Source organism: Sturnus vulgaris, chromosome 4 (assembly GCF_052056855.1).
Source record: "Sturnus vulgaris isolate bStuVul1 chromosome 4, bStuVul1.hap1, whole genome shotgun sequence".
Lineage (NCBI taxonomy): Eukaryota > Metazoa > Chordata > Aves > Passeriformes > Sturnidae > Sturnus > Sturnus vulgaris.
Window position 1 is genome coordinate 47,732,891 of NC_142246.1, and position 17,748 is coordinate 47,750,638.

The window sequence follows — 17,748 nt, forward strand, 5'->3', positions numbered from 1 at the left end:
GTCTTTTGAGAGGTAGTTGGTTGAAGTTTTCACCATAAGTCAGTTGTATTGCAGGAGAAGAATAAAATATGTAAAAAGGAAGGCACTTCCGTTGTAGAAACTGTACAGATTCACTGAAAATGCTTATGAGTACTTGTAAAATTATTGCAAGGTGAAATGTTGGCATTGTAAACTAGCGTATGTAAACACTGGCTGAAAACATGGCCAAGTTCAGCAGATGCCAAAACCACAATGTCTCAGTAGTTCAGGGTTTGCCTAGTGGACACAAGACTGAAATGAGTGTAGGAACTTTGAAATAGTTATGAAACACAGCAGTGTTTCATAATGCTCTGTATAACCTCCTGTGATTCAGCATATCTGATCCTTATATTTTGCAGCCATTATAGGATAGACTGGGGACTGTTGTTCCAGTCAGATTCTTGTAATTTATCGAAGTCATGAGTCAAGTTTCGAAGAAAGTTCAACCTTTGTATCTGATTATTTTGTTGTTATGTGCTAAAGCCACCTTTTACCCTTAAAGTAATCTGCAGTATTGAATTAATTTAGGCAATGTATGGCATGCTATTTAGTTGTGAAAACATGATTAAACTAAGCTGGCAAACTGATTCCCTTTTGTCTAGGTGACATTGGAATAGCTGATTCACTTTTCTGTTCATTTCTGCAAGGCTGCTGTTGCCTTAGGCTGCCATTACACTGTGGGTGTTGCAGCTGCTGGTAGGGATGACTGCATGCCCCTCAATTCCAAATGAAAATGAAGGCTGACCCTTGAAAACTACATTCAGTCCCCCAGCTTCCAGCTTGCTTTAGCCTATGGCTATTGTGGTGGGAATGTAGGAAAGCAGTGACTGTGTCTGAAAGTTTATTATCACCTATGTCTTCTGTGGCAGCTCTGCCTGGTGGGAGCTGTCAAGTTTGACCTGTCATGTTCCTTAGGAGCTGTGAGGGTGGAAGATCCCAATGGGACCTGGGATTGTCACAGTCCAGCTGATTCTATGGGTTGGTTGGTTGGTACCAACTTTTGCTGGGGACTGACTGGTCCTTTTTACAGAGGCATCATATGGGCTGTCTAATAGTCAGGAAAAATCTGCACTCCTCTGTACTGACTGTGGGGCTTTTTACAGAACCTTCAACATTGCTGTTTCTTTGTACTGAGAATCCCTTACTATTTTCAGTTCTGCTATCCCATTTAATGCTTGTAGCCTTTTGGATGAGTTTGCAGCAGAACTTCCTGTATTATGGCTAAGGGTAGATCTGTAGCAATAGGTATGTGAAGAGAATATATCTGTAAGAGAATTTTCATAATTGTGAATATTTGTAAAACCAATATAAGTCAACTACTGGCTTTTTGAGAGGTTGCAAAACTATATAGGTGGCAATGGCCTCAAGAGTGGAATGCAAAATTAGCACCTTTCAGGGAATGAATTATAAAATTCCATCTGTGTGAAAAAAATCATGCTGATCACACTCAGTTAATTCTAAGGGAATGTTGCCTGATGAAGACTGCAAAGATCAGTCTCCTGTTTTCTAGTATTGCTTTCTCTTGCGTTTCCATTCCTGTGCACATTTATAATAATCTAAACATTTCAACCGAATATGGAAATGGGATTTTGATCCAAAAAAAAGAAAGAAAGGAGGGGGTCACCTGTCAGTAATGCCGAGTATGGCTGGTTTTTGGATTTCACCCTGATTTCAGCTTTGTTCTTGGCTGACAGGTGCCTGGAGGCCTTTCAGTCTGCTTTAGGAGACCTTGTTTTAAAAACAGTAGTGTTTTTTGCCTAATTATGAATGCAGATTTTGCATGTGTTTGAGATTTACAAGGCCTTGCTTATGTGAAACAGGCTATAAACTCTCCTTGGAAATGTATAGTAGTCTGGAGTAGATAATTACACTTTGAGAAAAGAGCCTCTCTTTCCAGTGAAAACACTGTAAAGTTATTTCAGAAATGCTCTGACCTCAGACATTTCATATAACTTACACAAAATGCTTTCACATTTGTTCGGCAGCTCGCGGCTTGATCCCTGCCATGTCATAAATGAAAGCACAGAAATCTCCCTGGGAAAAAAGCAGCAAGTCTATGCTGTGGCCTGCAAAACTCGTGTTATTTTACTCACTCTGTGCTTTGTGTCTGTACCCTTAAACAGAAGAAACCTTGCCCTCCTTTAAACAAATCTGTCTCCTAATCACACCCCACCCCCACGAACCCAACTTTCCCTCCAATTTTTCTTCCTCCCTGCCTCCACTGAGTGTACACACACTAATAAACTCTGCAGTAAAAATCTTGGGAGAATTTCTCAGCACAAATGGAAAGAAGATGTCAAAGGCTGAGGATAGGAATTTTCTCTTTAAAGTTGCAAAAACAATAGAGGACAATTGAAACAGTGGGAGGAAAGCCAGAGATGGGTGAACAAGCCATGAAAGTATTCCATTAATTTTTATTTTGATGAAACCCCACTGGTTCTCTTCACTTGCATCCATAATAGCCATTTTTATTTGCAGTTTGTTTGTTTTTCAAGACTCTTGTGGAAAGCAAAAGCATTGCAGATACAAGTGAAGAGATCTGTGAGAATGTTCACACCGTGCTTTTTTAGGCCTTTGAAAATCTGTTTTTAACTCCTGGTACAATAAAATTGTCAGATGTTTATGAAGACTTTTATGAAAGATTTGTGTGCTGGAAGGGTGACTTGATAGAGATGATGGTGTATGCCACTGAGGGAGAGAAAACACCAAGCAATAAAAAACAAAACAAATTCTGATTATGAGGTGCACAGGTCGTTTTCAGAAAATCCTGCACAGAAACAGGAGGGAAAAAAGAAAGGAAGTCTTATTAAAAAGCATGTTTGAGTATAGGTTGGACTGTTAGAGAAGTCTCAGCAGAGGAAAATAGGCAGGTTAGGGGAAGGGGCCACTTGTGCACTTGAGATGGCTGAACATATTGCCAGCAGTTGTACCAGGGAGACAGTGCAGTAGTCCTGCGGATCTGGTGGCTGAACCCCTCTCATATGAGCTCTAACTTGTTTCTGTTCCAGTGAGCCAGCTTAGTTCAAGCAACTGATGTGATCTCTCCTGTTGTAGTTTCTACCAACAGGCAGAGCTGTGGCAAGCAGCTTCAGAAAAGTTATTAGCCAAAACCCATCAGAAGCAGGGCCACTCTTGGGCATAAGAACAGCATTGAGCATCTAAATGAAGGCAGAAACAGCTCCCACAAGACAACATCTGCTTACAGTCTCAGTCGTGTCATGTTATCTGTAATTTCATGCCTAAGGCTTGAGAAATAGGATTGTGACTGTAGCAGATAGGGGTCATGCTATTTGCACTTTGCAGCCAAGATATTCAGAGCCAGTAATGGCTTGATAATTCAAGGAGGTAGAACAAGGAAGCACAAGCCCTTCTTCGCTTGTGCTTTGCATTCAATGTGGACAAGGCAGCAACAGCCTGCACTGGCTAATTTTAGTTCTTCCCATCTTGCAGTTACTGTGTTACTGATGGTTTGAGTTTACAAATTCACAAGCTCAGTGGCATGTATGTGTAAGTTTTAAAGCAGACCTGCTCTATTCTAATATCACATCACAGTACATGTCTGTGGAGACTATAGCTAAAAGTAGACAGTGCTGCACTTGGTATTCAGTATGTATTTATGTGAACATGTGAACTGGGAAGGACAACAGGGGTTATAGTGTGAAAATAATATATATATGGTGAGACCTTAAAGGTGCAGCCAGGTTGTATCTATTCATTAAATTATTTTGTTTAATTTGTTTTTAAAGAGGCCAAGTGCTTGCAGGGCAATGCAGAGTAGGCAGGGGTCATAGTTAATTGAGCAGATAGCTTCCACTCAGCTGGCAGTGAGCACTGTCCTTCCTGAAGGAGACACGGAGACATCAAGAGGCAGACTTGTTTCTCTGTCCTCTGCAGCAGACAGAAGAGATGGCAGGCCATGGAAGGAGAGGCATATGTTTTAATTCCTTGAAAGATTTAGCAGCAGATGCTCTTCTCTGGCATGCATCAGAAACCCTTAAAACTAAGCAGAAAATTGGCTACAACAGTAATTCTCAAAGGCTTGCCTCTGGTTGATCACATATTAAATACACAGCAGATTGACCTCCATTCCACTGCATTTATGTGAACCACATGAAATTTTACCAGTGTTGTTAGTGACAAACTTTTCTTGTTCTGCATACACCCTCACAAACACACACTGCCACACACTCTCTTTGTGTTATCACACTGAACCATGCTGGCTTGAATGCCTCTTTCTCTGTTTACACCTGCTTTCATATGTATCTCAGGTCCCTCTGTGTGTTGAAACACCTGCATATCTTTCAGAAAGCTGGAGGTAGCATCTGCACTGTGTAAGCAGTGTTTTGCAGACTGATAGCATTTTTATTCACAAGATACTCACCTGAAAAACTAGTGGTTTAGAAACCTGCTGCTAGCTTTCTGGAAAGTGCTCAATAAAAATGCAGTAGGAAAGGACCTCCTATTTGTAATTCTGTCACCTTACTGTTTGTTGGATGGTAAGTAACAAAAAGTAATACTACTGGAAAATCATGTTACACAAAGAGCTCATTTTGCCTAAACAGTCTGCTTGAGACTAAACATCAGTATTGCCAAAGAAAGGAATTAAAGCCCTACTTTTAGAATTTTGAATCCATTTTTCTTTGGCAATCTAAGACAAGGAGAGGGCCAAAATACAGGACAGATTTATATATATTTGAATTTATTAAGTGCGCTTGCAAAGAACTTTTACAGTCTAAGAAAACTTTTATTATCTGATAGAAGATAAACTGTTGTCCCCAAGTGAAATCCATAGATATTTTGCCATTTCAGGCAAAGTTTTGTTTGTCTATGTACACTGATTGAACACACAGGGTTAGCAAACTATTCAAGAAATAGTGTTCAGTTCCTATTATTGGTACAGTGAAGAAGCCATCTTTGGAATAGCACCGGCATTTGGAGTTAAAAATCGTAAGGAAATACTTTGTTGGGAAGAAATTGCAGATTGGCACAGACCTGTTTCTTGCTGGGTCCCAAGACTTCATCAGTATCCATAATTAATCTTTGCCTTTGTTTCTTTCAGGGCCCTCCTGGTCCAAAAGGCGAGAAGGTGAGTTGATGTTCGGGTGATTCTTACAAGGTGACTGGAAAGCCCTCCCAGCATGAACCCAAGAGACTGTTTGTATTGATGCAGTGAAATGTTAGATTATGTAAGAGAGTTGGGCAGCACACAGATGCTGTGTTAAACCTATCATCTCATCTTTCCACTTTGCAGGGAGATCAAGGTGATCAGGGCCCTCGGGTAAGCATCTTAAAAAAAAATGTTACACTTCCCCTTCGCTGAGTAGGCAATTAGTCTTTAGTGCAAAACTAAATTAAAAATACACTGTCTGAGCTAATTATGCTTATTAGCTGCATTTACGCTGCATGTTGAAATGTCTGCAGGACAGTAATACTGAACGTGAGCAGGAAGTGTCTGGGAAGATTTGGGTGATTTCATAGTGCACAGTTTCCTTTATGGGTGGAAGCAGGTTCCACAGTGATTCTGCTCTTGCTGTATAAAGCTGGCTTTCCTAACCAAACCATTCCGTTTCCCCAGCAATGTGTTCATGCCATGCATGGGCTTCCACAATGCAGAGGGCCAGTGGGTTTCTAATAAATGTACTTCTGGATTTCATGTTAAATGTAGCTAATATTTAATGGATTATAAACAACTATAATGTATGCATGTATTAGCTTTTTTCCTGACATATATGTATTAAATATTTTTAATAATAACATTATCACCTTGTAGTTACAATCCAGACAGTTAGAACATGGTTTAATTTAGGAAATGAGGAGGTTCTTTTAATTTCGAAATGTCATGTTTATTTTAAAAGAAATAGAGGAATACAGGAGTGTAAAATTGAATGGAATGGCTATGCTAGTTTACTTTTCTTTACATCTGTGCTTCATTAGAAAACGCTTGGTTACATTGTTCAGATGATATAGTAGCTCTCTTCGGTTACATGTTTATAATTTTTCCCATAACAGTATGTTCCATGGATTATTTTCTTCTGTTAACAATGTGAAATATTTTGAATTTGCAGCTTTGTTTCATTCTACTGTTTTGTTTTATATGCTTTGCTTTAATTGGATTTTACATTTTTTCAGCCAATAAGATTATCTAAAGTCACAACATGCTTTTACAGCTGATTTTGATGTTCTGTTAACTACCAGGGTGTCCTGTTATGCTTGGTGCTAGGGCTGCACATCATAAAGACAGTGGCCTGAGAGTGAACAGCTTTAAATATTATTTCAGTTGAAACACATTAAGAGTTAGAAAACTACTTAAATAAATAAAAGGAAGCAAAGAGTAACAACGAGAGCAACATGCTTTTTTCCAGTAACTAATGCACAAACTGAAGGTTCTGAATAATTTAAAATTTCCCTTTAACTTCTGAGCAAATTTAATGTCTCTCAGAGGCCATACTGGGCTATTTTGTCTGGTTCTGTGCTACAGAACTTCACGGGCAATGTGAGGAGAGAGATGCAGGGGTGGGGAGCAGTGCAGTGCCTGTGGCTTAGGAGAGGATGCTCCATTCAGGTGGCGTAAGACAGGCTCGAGTGTAAGTTCTTAGATGCAGAAGAATGTGTGTTCTTACATTCATGTTCTCAGCTGTGGCTTTAGATTCAAAAGAATGGGAGAGCAAATTTGATGGAAGTATCAGAGAGGGATGCAATAACAAATATGGAAGGGCAGTGTTGTGAAGAGCATTACATAGCTGAGGATAAGAATCTGGAATTATGACTGTCGGAGAAGTTTCCAGGGGAAAGACACAGAGGTCTGAACGCTGGAGAATAAATCAAGTGGTATCAACACAAAGGAATGATTATGCAGAAATCTTGGCAAAATGTTGAAGAGATGTGAGAACTATTAAATGATTAAGCATGTGTGACTTTCAGTCCCTGGTCTGGAAGTGTTGGCAATGCCCAGTAAGAAGATGCAGGTTTGGTCAGTGCTACTGCAATGAGACCTCTGATGTGCAGACATTGTTGTGTCCTGCTTTGCCAAGACATACTCCATCTACGGGAAGGCAGTAGAGTCCGTACTGAGACATAAAAATCATGGTTATGACTATTTGTGGGTTTGGTAAATCAAGTACAGATAAAAAGCAGAAAATATCCAACCTGGGGAATTCATATATAAGGACCAGAAAGTTGTTATCTGCAGCAGCAGCTGGTAGTTGAGACTGAATTCTGTATCTGATTACAGAAAAGGAATTCAGTAAGGGTAGCAGTGTAGAGGAATAGATGGTGACTAGCATCTTGTGGACAAGCTGAAATTTTACCAACTCTTTAGTCTATGCAGGTTGTAGTTACATACCTCCTTTTTAAGTAAACTTGGGAAATTTGCCCAGTGTTGTTCGTTTTCCCTTAATCTATTTGGAAAGTGTTCTACAGCCTCATCTCCTTTTTTCCCTTTTCCCCTCCATATTTCACAAGTGATAAGTACTCTGAAGCCTCTGACCATTTTATGTTTCATGGTACAGCAGTTATCTCTTCCGATAACTATCTTCAGGGTGAGTCTGCTCAATCTGCTGTGCCAGGGGATTTACAATATAATTAATAGAATTTTTATGTGTAAGCCACTCATGCACCAAATGAAACGAAACCCATTTAGTCCTGGTTGGTTACCTTTGCACATAGTTTTCCATCACTGCGTGTGTAAAATAAATGGATTTGGAGGTAAAGGCATACAACATTATTTTTGAGAAATATTGTACTTGAAAGTAACTGGGGCATGACATTAACACTTGGATTTGACAAGTTTGCAGATAGATTGGATATAATATCTAAGAGCAGTGAACATTTTAATGCTAATTCATCTTTTACAGGTAAGGAGCCTGAGGTTTCTTTGGGTTTATATTTTTACATACTGGTTTGAAACAAGCGTTTAACTTAGCAAAAACTGTTAGTGTTCCAAGCTATGAGTGAAATTTCAAAATTACCCTTTTTTCTTTAGAAAAGCTGCTTTATTTCCTCCAGGAATTTTTGTAAAAGAAATCAAAATAAAATATAAAGACTGTCCAAGTCAAAATGAGACCTTAGACTTAAAAAAATCTGCTGAAAAGAAAATAAAAGGTATTTGTGAAAACATTTTGCAAGAGGCAAATATATTGTTGTTTGCTGTCTCACCCAAGTTTTTTCACCTTGAGATTTTTGAGGGATCCTTCTTTCTGAAATAATTTCAAAACTGTAAAAATAGTAATCAGTTATCTCAAAATGTTTACAGTCAGTGGACATGTGGAATACATGCTGAACTACTTTGAAGTTCAGGTTTTCTTGAAAATACGTTCAATAAAGTCAATACACTAAGAACTCAGCCCTGCGAATACCATCCAGAGGTCAGGTGTTTATATTTTTAGAATAATGTGACTGGGGTTTTGTGTTGTTGTTCTTGGGTTTTTTTGTTGTTTTTTTTAAAGAATATGAGGAGCTTTCTTAAGTATTCAGAAGTAATCTGTGGATCAGTCTCCTTCATTGTGCAGAGGTGGCATAAGGGTTCTAGTTTATAATGCCATGGGGCTTGATCTACCAATGTCCATACTTTGAAGAAAATAAAAGCCAAAACACATTTTAGCAGTGTGAGTGATACAGAAATTCATACCCTGAGAGTGAGTTTGAGCAGCAAGTTAATATAGCTTTTAATCACATGAGACCGCCAATAAAGTAGTGATGGTAAGTCCTGATCTTACTTGGAAAAAAATATTTTTTTATCTCTTTATGTATTTATATATCAGGTCTCTAATTACTGTAAAGTTCTGGTTGACTAAGCATTTAGGTCAAATGCAGAACTAGGTTTCCTTGATACCAGTGTAAGAAATTGTAATGTTAGTATATCTTTTGGATGCTCTTCTTTTTGCAGAGGGCATGGCTTCATGAAATGTCCATGAAGATTTGCTTTACTGTACTGAGCCATGAGAAAATTAAAAATTATAGCGTTTAGCTTATGGACTGTTAGAATAAATGGTGATATCAGGCTGCTCAGTTTTAGTTATTAAGCTCTAGTCCAATTTTAAAAAAGCCTTTGAAAATTTAATAATGGTAGGATTTCAAAGGATATATTGTCCAAGTAGAGGTTGCATCTGGATAATGGAAATAGGTCTTCAGAGGTGAATGTTTGGGAACAGAACAGCTAGTACGGAATGTCTTACCAGATGTGGAGGGGAACTTTGTAATCAAGGATGAGGGAAAGGCCCTGGTGCTTAATGCCTTCTTTGCCTCAGTGTTCAACAGAAAGACTGGTTGTCCCAAGGGCAACCAGCCCCCTGATGTGGTAGACAGGGAAAGGGAGCTGAATAGACCCCCTGCAATCCAGAAGGAAGTGATTAGACTTGCTGTGCCACTTAGAAACTCACAACTCTCTGAGGCCAGATGGGGTTCACAGGGAGGGAGCTGGTGAAGAGCTTGCCAAGCACTCTCCATCATTTATCATCAGTCCTGGCTAACTTTGGGGGTCCCAGATGACTGGAGGTTGACCATGTGACACCCCCCTACAAGAATGGTTAGAGGAGGATGGAGAGAACTACAGGCCTGTCAGCCTGACCTCAGTGCCAGGAAAATTTGTGGAAGAGATCATCTTGAGTGTGATCATGCAGCATGTATGGGACATCCAGGGGATGAGACCCAGCCAACATGGATTCAGGAAAAGCAGGTCCTACTTGTTTAAGCTGATCTCATTTCATGACCAGGTGAGCTGCCTAGTGCTTGAGGGTCAGTTGAAAGTTGGACTTGATGATCTTGGAGGTATTTTCCAACTTTAGTGACTCTGATTCTTAGTCTTTTTTCAGCCTTCTGTAAATGACATAATAAATATCTTCTGGCCTTTAGTTCAGATACATGAGAGATTTCTTGCTTATCAGGGCTAGAAATTGTTAGCTAGAAGCTGGTTTTAAATTGGTTTTGTTCTAGGTGTAATGAGATACCACCAAGAAACCTTACTTAAGTAGTTTCATAAAATAATTTTCTACTTTTGGAATGTTTAAGTAAATTTTCCTGTTGGCTGAGGTGGCAAAGAACTGATATCTCCAAAATATCTTAAGCAGGAAAGATGAAGTTCTAGAAAAGACAGGAATTCAGAAGTTTATTTTATTTTGTTAACCTTTATTGACTTGAAGATTAAAAACATTCATTGAGTCCTGTCAAAACAGGTTTAGAGAGAGATATAATGTTCTTTTCTAGTTAACCCTTTCCCCTGTTTATTTTTAATATATTTACTACTTATTTGCTGCCTGGTAGAGAGAAATCATCTACTCGTCTATGTTGACAGACGATTTCAAAATTACCTAATATCGACAAAAGTACTCAGGGAAGCAGTGTATTTACTGGAATCATTAAATACAAGTGTTGGTGTATATATAGACATAAGCTCTCTTAAAATTGAAGTATTGCTTCACTTGTTCTGTTATAGACACAACTTTAATAAACTATGTCGTATTAAAGGAAAATTAAAGATGTGCAAGCAGTAAATTTTGACCTTTTTTTTAAATGAAAGTTTTAAAAAGCCTTTTTTAGTTATATGTGCATTATTATTAGTTTATGTATTTCTAGGAAACATATAACTGTTTTGAGGCTTTAGCTGCTCCTAGTGACAATGAATGGAAAACCTGTATTCATGCCCTTAGAATCATACCTCAGTCATAAATTGGAAAATACTAGTTTCTGAATTATGATTAAACCATGACCATTAACTTTTCACCCCCCTTTAAAGCCGTCCTATTTTGTACTTTATAGGGGATTTTGGTTTGTTTGTTGTAATTTGGGTTTTTTTTAAGAAAGGAACTGTTTTGCTTCACAAAATAAATAGTAGTATATAATTGAATCTGATTTCTTGCCTTCCCCAAAAGCAAAACTCAGTTTTTTGGAGTGAGGTCAGGTTGACATTGCTAACTGTAATGAATATAGATAAATTAGTTTTGTTGCAGGAAGATTTGTTCCCAAATGTTTCATGCTGATAATTTTTATCCTCATTCCACATCTTGTCCAAGCTGAAATGTATAGTATTAGAATAAAAGTATTATGTTAATTAAATGCAGTTTTGCATAATTTAAATTCTGTTTAATGCTATGAATTTCTTCTGCTCTTGATGATTCTTATTTATGTCTAAAAGCATATTTTCTGTTTTATTGTGTTACTTCAAACATATAGCAGACACAGAATGCTGTTTTAATTTCACACTTAACCAGTATGATTACACTTATGGTTGTTTCTTCTGTTGTTAATTGACCTGTGTAAATCAAATTATAGATCAAGTTATAAGCTATATCCAGCTACTGTTTCAAACTGCACTCTTAGTGTGCCACAAAAAGAGTATTTAAAAAGCATTAGTAATTCCTTCTGTTATCATAACTTTCACTGAAGCAGAATCATTGAGAAAACTGCTGAACATCCAGTTTAATGCCAATTTGTCTGTGAGCAGTTAATTTATCTTCTAAGACTTTGTTTCCTTATCTGCCAGAAGGCAACAGGGGTATTTACCTATTCTATTCCTGGCATTAATTATCTGCACTGGCGTTGGGCTGTTGTGGCTCCCCTGTTTTCCATTAAGGTGAAACTAGGGTAACAAATTGGAGCAAGGTAACTTGGCACTCTGAAACTAAGAGAGGTTAGGAAAGAACTCCGATGGTGTTGGCTGCCATCTTTGTTTAAAGCTTTGGGACACTCAGACTTGAGAGGCAGAGTTCACAAGAGTGTCCTTTTGGCTGTGAATGACCCTCTAGGGTCAAGATATGCCTTTGATGTTCAGCTCCTGAGGTTCCCTTGGGGAATGCAGAACAGCTGTGGCGCTCCAGAGAAAGTGCCACATACCTGCTCCCGAGACAAGGATGTTGTCATTCCTGTCTCACGAGCTAGGCACTGCGTGTCTTCACTCTCCACCACTTGATTTCCATCTTGCCCCTTTTTAGTAATGCCAGAGGAATGGTGAGGAAGGAAATCTCTGTACATCCTGTTCCTTTTTCTACAGCCCTGTCCTGTGGCTGAAAATACATCATGTAGTTGTATCTCAAACTACAGCTGTCACGCAGAAGTGCTGCAGCATTGAACATTTGCATTAGAAAAATTTGATTGAAAACAACTCTTAAAAAATTAATCCAGTCCTAATAAACACCAGAGAAGAAGCTTAAACCACTTACCTGCATCACATAACTGCAGCAGGTAAAAAATCTGAAGATAAAAATAAGCCAGGAGAGATGATTTTTATTTTGAGAACCAACTGGATTATGGACTAGCCCATCTTGCTAAAGTTAACTGGATGCCTACCACTACTTTCAGTGAGAGTAGCAGGTTAGCCTTCAGGAAGGGTATTTTATAGAGGTCAGATGCATGGTCACTCATCAGAACACATAATTGAGTTGTGTAGAAAAGACATTTATCTCACTAAAAATTCATCTAATAATAGAGCAAAAGTAGAGAAGTGTTGGCTTTTTCCAGTCTTATTTAGTTTAAAGTCAGCGTCAGGCAGATTTCACAGAGGTCATTATGGGAAATAATGCTTTTACAGTGATCTGTTTATCCTAGATCTTAAATACTACATTTTTACTATTTCTTTACATCATCTGAATCATTATATAATGTAATCAAATTCAGAACTGTTGAATGTTTACCTAAGTGAAAAGAAATTTCTCGATTCTTGTCTTGCTGTAGTGTACTGTTTTGTTAGCAGATTTGCTGCTGGAGAAAGCAGCAGTTATGATAAAAGAGATTATATAAGAGAGCTCCTGCTGAGAGTCCGTGGCATTGTACAGAGTGATCCCAAACACTGTATTCCCCAGGGCAGGTACAATAATTAGCCACAGGACTGGCACTCAATCTGAGGGATTAATTAGAACTGGAGGTAGTGTTGGAGAGAGGCAGAGCAGCCATAAAGAGTGTCAGGATCACTCTGGCCTGAAGCCTGTGTGATTTGATGTGAAATAGCAGCAGCTGGCTGTAACCATAGGAAGTGCAAGAGAACAGCAGGTGGTAATTCTTGTCTCATTTACCATGTCTTCACAGGAGCATGCAAGCTTGTGCAGCTTGGGTTTATTGGCAGGTCAGAAGGAAAATCCTAGAGAGGACTGTGACATTTACTATACTGAGCAAATGCAGTAGGCAAACTGGAGTGAATGCAGCACAGTGTAAAACCGGTAACACTGTTGCTTAACATTATCATACTTGCCTCTGACAAGGTTATGATGACCTTATAATATTGACCTCATGTGGACCAATGGACAAAGCTGAGAGTACTGTGAAAAATCTAGGACAGCTAGTGGGAATTGCATCCTTCAAGGCTGTGATGAATGTAACAGGAGAACTATTTCATCCAAGTAAAAAAAAATCAGACAGGGAATGATGCGTTGTTCTGGCATCCCTCGGTTTTCTCAGCAGCCACTGTATGGGGCAATAGGCTTTACCTGTGCTTCCAGGTGGGTAATGTTGTCCCATGGCTGTTGGCCTCCATCAAGCATCGTGTTTTGCTTGGCATTTGAGCAAAAATGGCAGTGAGGCATGCAGCAACTGTGCTAATTTAGAAATTGTAGCCAGCTAGCATTTCAGGGTGAGCTTGAGTAGCTGTCAGCAGAGGAATTTAGTAGACTAGTGGTCGCTGTTGATGACTGTAGTGTTTTGTATTCTGTTAGGGCCTCCCAGGGTGTAGAACAAGAACCCTTCCTATGCGCAGTTCAAGAATCAAACCAAATAAAGAGAAAATTGAGTAACTTTGAATCCGTTGTTCAGAACAGCTTTCGATAGGGAAAAAATAAAACAGATCCGGGGATATTTGTGGTTATATTTATAGCAGAGTGACAGGAAAGGAAGAGAACTCATTTTGTGGGAAGGGTAGCTCTTTTTATGCCTTTTTAGAAGCTCATTGTGTGCCAACATTATCTTTCATGGATGCCAGTGGGTGCAATGCCTTCTAAAGCCTCCCACACATGCAAAAACTATGGATCTATTGTAGTGTCCTTGCTGGGTTCCATTTAGTGTTCCCATGTTTCTGGCTCTCTCCAAAGATACGTGTTACTCATGGGGAGATGATCCAGGTCCAAACTGGCATTGCATGTATCTGACTGGTGTTGCTGGAGTCGTTGTTGAGGTGAAGCAGGTAAAAAAGCAGGAAGGGCCTTTGCAGGGGTTTCACAGAGATGTTTATTTCAGCCACATGTGTGCACAGTCCATTGTGCAAAGGCAAAGGCATTGGTCTGAGAGTTCAGGTTAAGTACATGGGGGTTTTGGGGCAGGGGAAGTATCATAGACTAATTACCAGAGGCCATGGGGGTGTTACAAGGATGGGATTAGGGCATGGGGGCCAACAGGGAAACAGGGTCTGAGTGACCGAAAGGCTGATGGACAGGGAGAGGGCACGGGTCTGACCTAAGGTCCTAAGACAGGGATTGTTCTGACCTGTCAGAACAGGGTTTGTTATCAAAAAGAGATAGTTGAGGGAGAGACCTCTCGTATCTTTCTAACTGAGAGTGCCTTTCAAGGTCTCCACAACTGTTAGGTCTAAGATTATGACCACTTTGGGCAAAGGAAGGAAAGCTTTGTCCTACTTGGGAACAAGCTGGAAGAGGTAACTAAGATGCAGATGGGAGAATGGGATTGACCCTTTTCTCAAGTGTTGTTTATGTAGGCAGAAAACTGCAGTACTGATAGCTAATCTTGAACTTGCCTGTGTGGTGTTGGGAAGCTTTGGGAATGCTGGGGCTGGACTGTGAATTGCTGAATGTAAATGGTTCTATGTACAGCTAGACAGATCTTTCCAAAGTCTTTCATTTTTTCTCAAGGAAAAAGAAAATCTTTCATGACAAACCACTATATTTTCTCAATAAGCGCCTTTCTTAATTAATTCTCAGTTCTCCTTCATGTTGCAGATGAAATAAATCAAAATTAATATGAGTTTAAAACATCAAATTGTGAATATGCTAATTTAGAGGTAACTGAAAATTATTGTGCTGTAATTCTAAAGGCTCATGAATAAAAATGAAGTTGTTTAAAAATTTTCTGTTTATCCATTTTTTCAATAAATATCATTTATTGCTTGCTATTCAGATTTTACTTCTTATGTAGGTTTCTTGTTTGAGCTCATTTCCATTACATGGATATTGTGGTTTTATCTAGAGGAGAAATGGATCATCTGCACAGCAGGGCTAATGAGTCACAGATGTAAAGATTCTGACACATTACTATCTAATAACTTCTTTAATTTATATTCCATAATAAGATAAATGCAAACTTGATACATCTGTTTCCTAAATGATGTATCATTCCAGTCTTATCAGTGTCTCAGGAACGAGTCCCTTTATATGTTGTGAGTTTTAGCCTTTTTTGGTTTTGTTTTGAGTTTTTGTTTTGAGTTTTGTTTCTAAAGAGGAGATTTCAGGTCACTGAGTAATGCAGTTAGCCACACTACAGTTCATCCTAATGAAGTGGGAAAGCTGCATTTAGCCACTGGCTTTATGGGATCAACTTACAGGGTCTCAGCTTCATCTCTTGGATGTATAGCAGGAATAAAGATGCTAAATGCAACTCCAAGATGCTAATGCATCAAAAAGTTACTCTGCCTTTTTTATAAAGACTGGTGCAGTCTTCGTGATCCACGGGCTCTCTGGTGTGATGAACAGTGCAAGTATTTGCCACATTAAAAGAGTTTTCTGCAGCTGGCAGGCTGCCCTGGCCTGTTGGTGCTCCCCACCAGGCCAACTGGGCTGTAAAGAGCTCATGTGCTACAGCAACATGGGCTGTGCCAGCAGAGCCTGCACACAGGGCTCCTCAGAAGGGCCCTTGCCTGGCAGCAAGAGCAGGGCACAGCCTTCCCTTTAGGAGGTGCTGAGCTGGCATGATGCAGCTGTTTGCTCCAGGAGGAGCCCCCAGAAGGGCTGTGCTACCAGCTCTAACTCATAAAGGTGGTCTGTGGGCATAGAGGGGGCTTAGAGCTCCCTGGCTGTATTTTATTTAATGTTCCTCAGCCTAGTGCCTCTCTGCCATTGAACAAGCCTTGTCTTCTGACAATGTGCTGTGCTAAAGGCAAGGAGAGGACTTAGGGATTTCCTCCTCTTTAGGAATTCACTGCTCAACTGCATAGGTTTTGGCTTTATTAGAAGGTTTAATTCACACCCTACTAGGCAGCTCAAGAAAGGTGAACTGAGAGCAAAAATTCACCTCCTTATATTGTGACAGCAGGCCACAATCACCACACTCTTCCCTTTCTGTGCCAGTACAGTACAAGTTCTGCACATCTTGGTAGAGTAGAATATGAGAAACCACATGTGGCATACAGCAATTGAGGGGTAAAAATGGATGTGAAAATACTGCTATGTATGTCTTGAGAACTTTGATTATGGCCGTCACGGACTACCCAAGATCTAGCAGTAGATTTATGTTCAGTGTTCATAGTTGTGTACGTGCTACCAGTTTATGTGCTGAATGTCATATGTTAAACAGAATGTGAGGAGCAGGATATTAATTATGCAAAGCACTGCAGAGTATACTGTCAATACTGTTGAGTTCTGCAGCAGTCCAGAGTCAAGGCTTTCTACACAGATCTCTTGAAGTGCTGTAGAACATTTCAATTGAAAATGGCTCATCATCTGCTTGCTGATAGTCTTAACAACTTTCAAATGATCATAACAATTTATTGCAACTTTAAGGAACGACACCATCATGGGATGTTCCTTCTAAAATCTCTTGATATTCTCGTTGTGAAACATCAACTTGCATCTGCAGTGCAGTGCAGATCTAGCTCTGTTTCCCATATGACAGAGAGGCTGTTTCCTGTCCGTTGGCAGTGTGGGGTGTACTAAACGTAGTGTTTGTTCTGTTTGTCTGTTAGTAAATTGTCTCTGTGATGTTTGTGTCGTGCTGTTCTCGTACCATGTTATGCTGTGTCCCTAGGGTCTGCCAGGCTTCCCCACAGTTGCTGCTCTGCACAGTAATCAGATCCTCACCGTCAAGGTTTGTGGCTGACATGTACCTGTTCAGTCAGGTCTCTCTGTATCAGCATAAAAGTGCACATGAAAAATTGTTTTTAACATGGAATGCCAGTGTATTCTTATGGTGGGCCTAAGCCAACCCTCACTGCCTTTGCATTGATCTAAGTACTCCTGATGCAGAGCATGGAATCGAATCTATAACTGTGTACCCCTGGTAATGCCTACATTCCCCATGGTCTGGGTCAGTTTTGTATTTTCACATTAGTTTTTTCTGTTGTTCTGCTTCCCTGAGGCATACATGAGTGTGGAAAATGTCAGTGAACTCTATACTGGTTACATGTAGAGTCAAATATTTGTGTTAGATATCAGAAATTTAATCTGTACATCCAGATTTTTTCAAAGTGGATTTGCAAATTAAGCAGGAAGCAATCTGGTCAAGCTGGAACTTCAGACCTTATAAAAATAACCCCATTCTTCATGGCACACTATGCTGGTTAGAAAATCTGACTGAAAGCTGAACTGGTGCTTTGTCTCTAGAAGCTTTGCTGAAAGAGCAACATGTAAAAATACTGATTTTTAGAGCCCAGGTAATGAGAAAACTAATGCACATGCAGAATTCTCATGCAAAATCTGGGGAGACAACAGTTACACATTTAAGTCATTGTATATGATTTAAATCATAGCAGTATGTCCTGTACAGTAGAGGTAATCTTTCTCCAAAAGAAAATGCACAGTTTCTTTCAGGCAGAAGCATCAGTTCATATTATATTAGCTATTACAAATCTAATGAATATGTCTTTAT

The 17,748-nt window shown here is 39.4% G+C and overlaps 1 protein-coding gene across 5 annotated transcripts in view; it reads left to right on the plus strand.

Moving 5' to 3' along the window:
• COL25A1 (collagen type XXV alpha 1 chain) overlaps nt 1-17,748 on the plus strand; it is a 126,318-nt gene that overhangs the window by 17,937 nt on the left and 90,633 nt on the right. For 4 of the 5 annotated variants that reach the window (XM_088163846.1, XM_088163848.1, XM_088163850.1 and 1 more), the window contains exons 3-4: nt 5,078-5,104; nt 5,270-5,296. In XM_088163846.1, coding sequence (XP_088019972.1) covers nt 5,078-5,104; nt 5,270-5,296 — 54 coding nt within the window. The remainder of the gene's footprint in view (nt 1-5,077; nt 5,105-5,269; nt 5,297-17,748) is intronic. The other variant, XM_088163849.1, reaches the window with a different exon arrangement.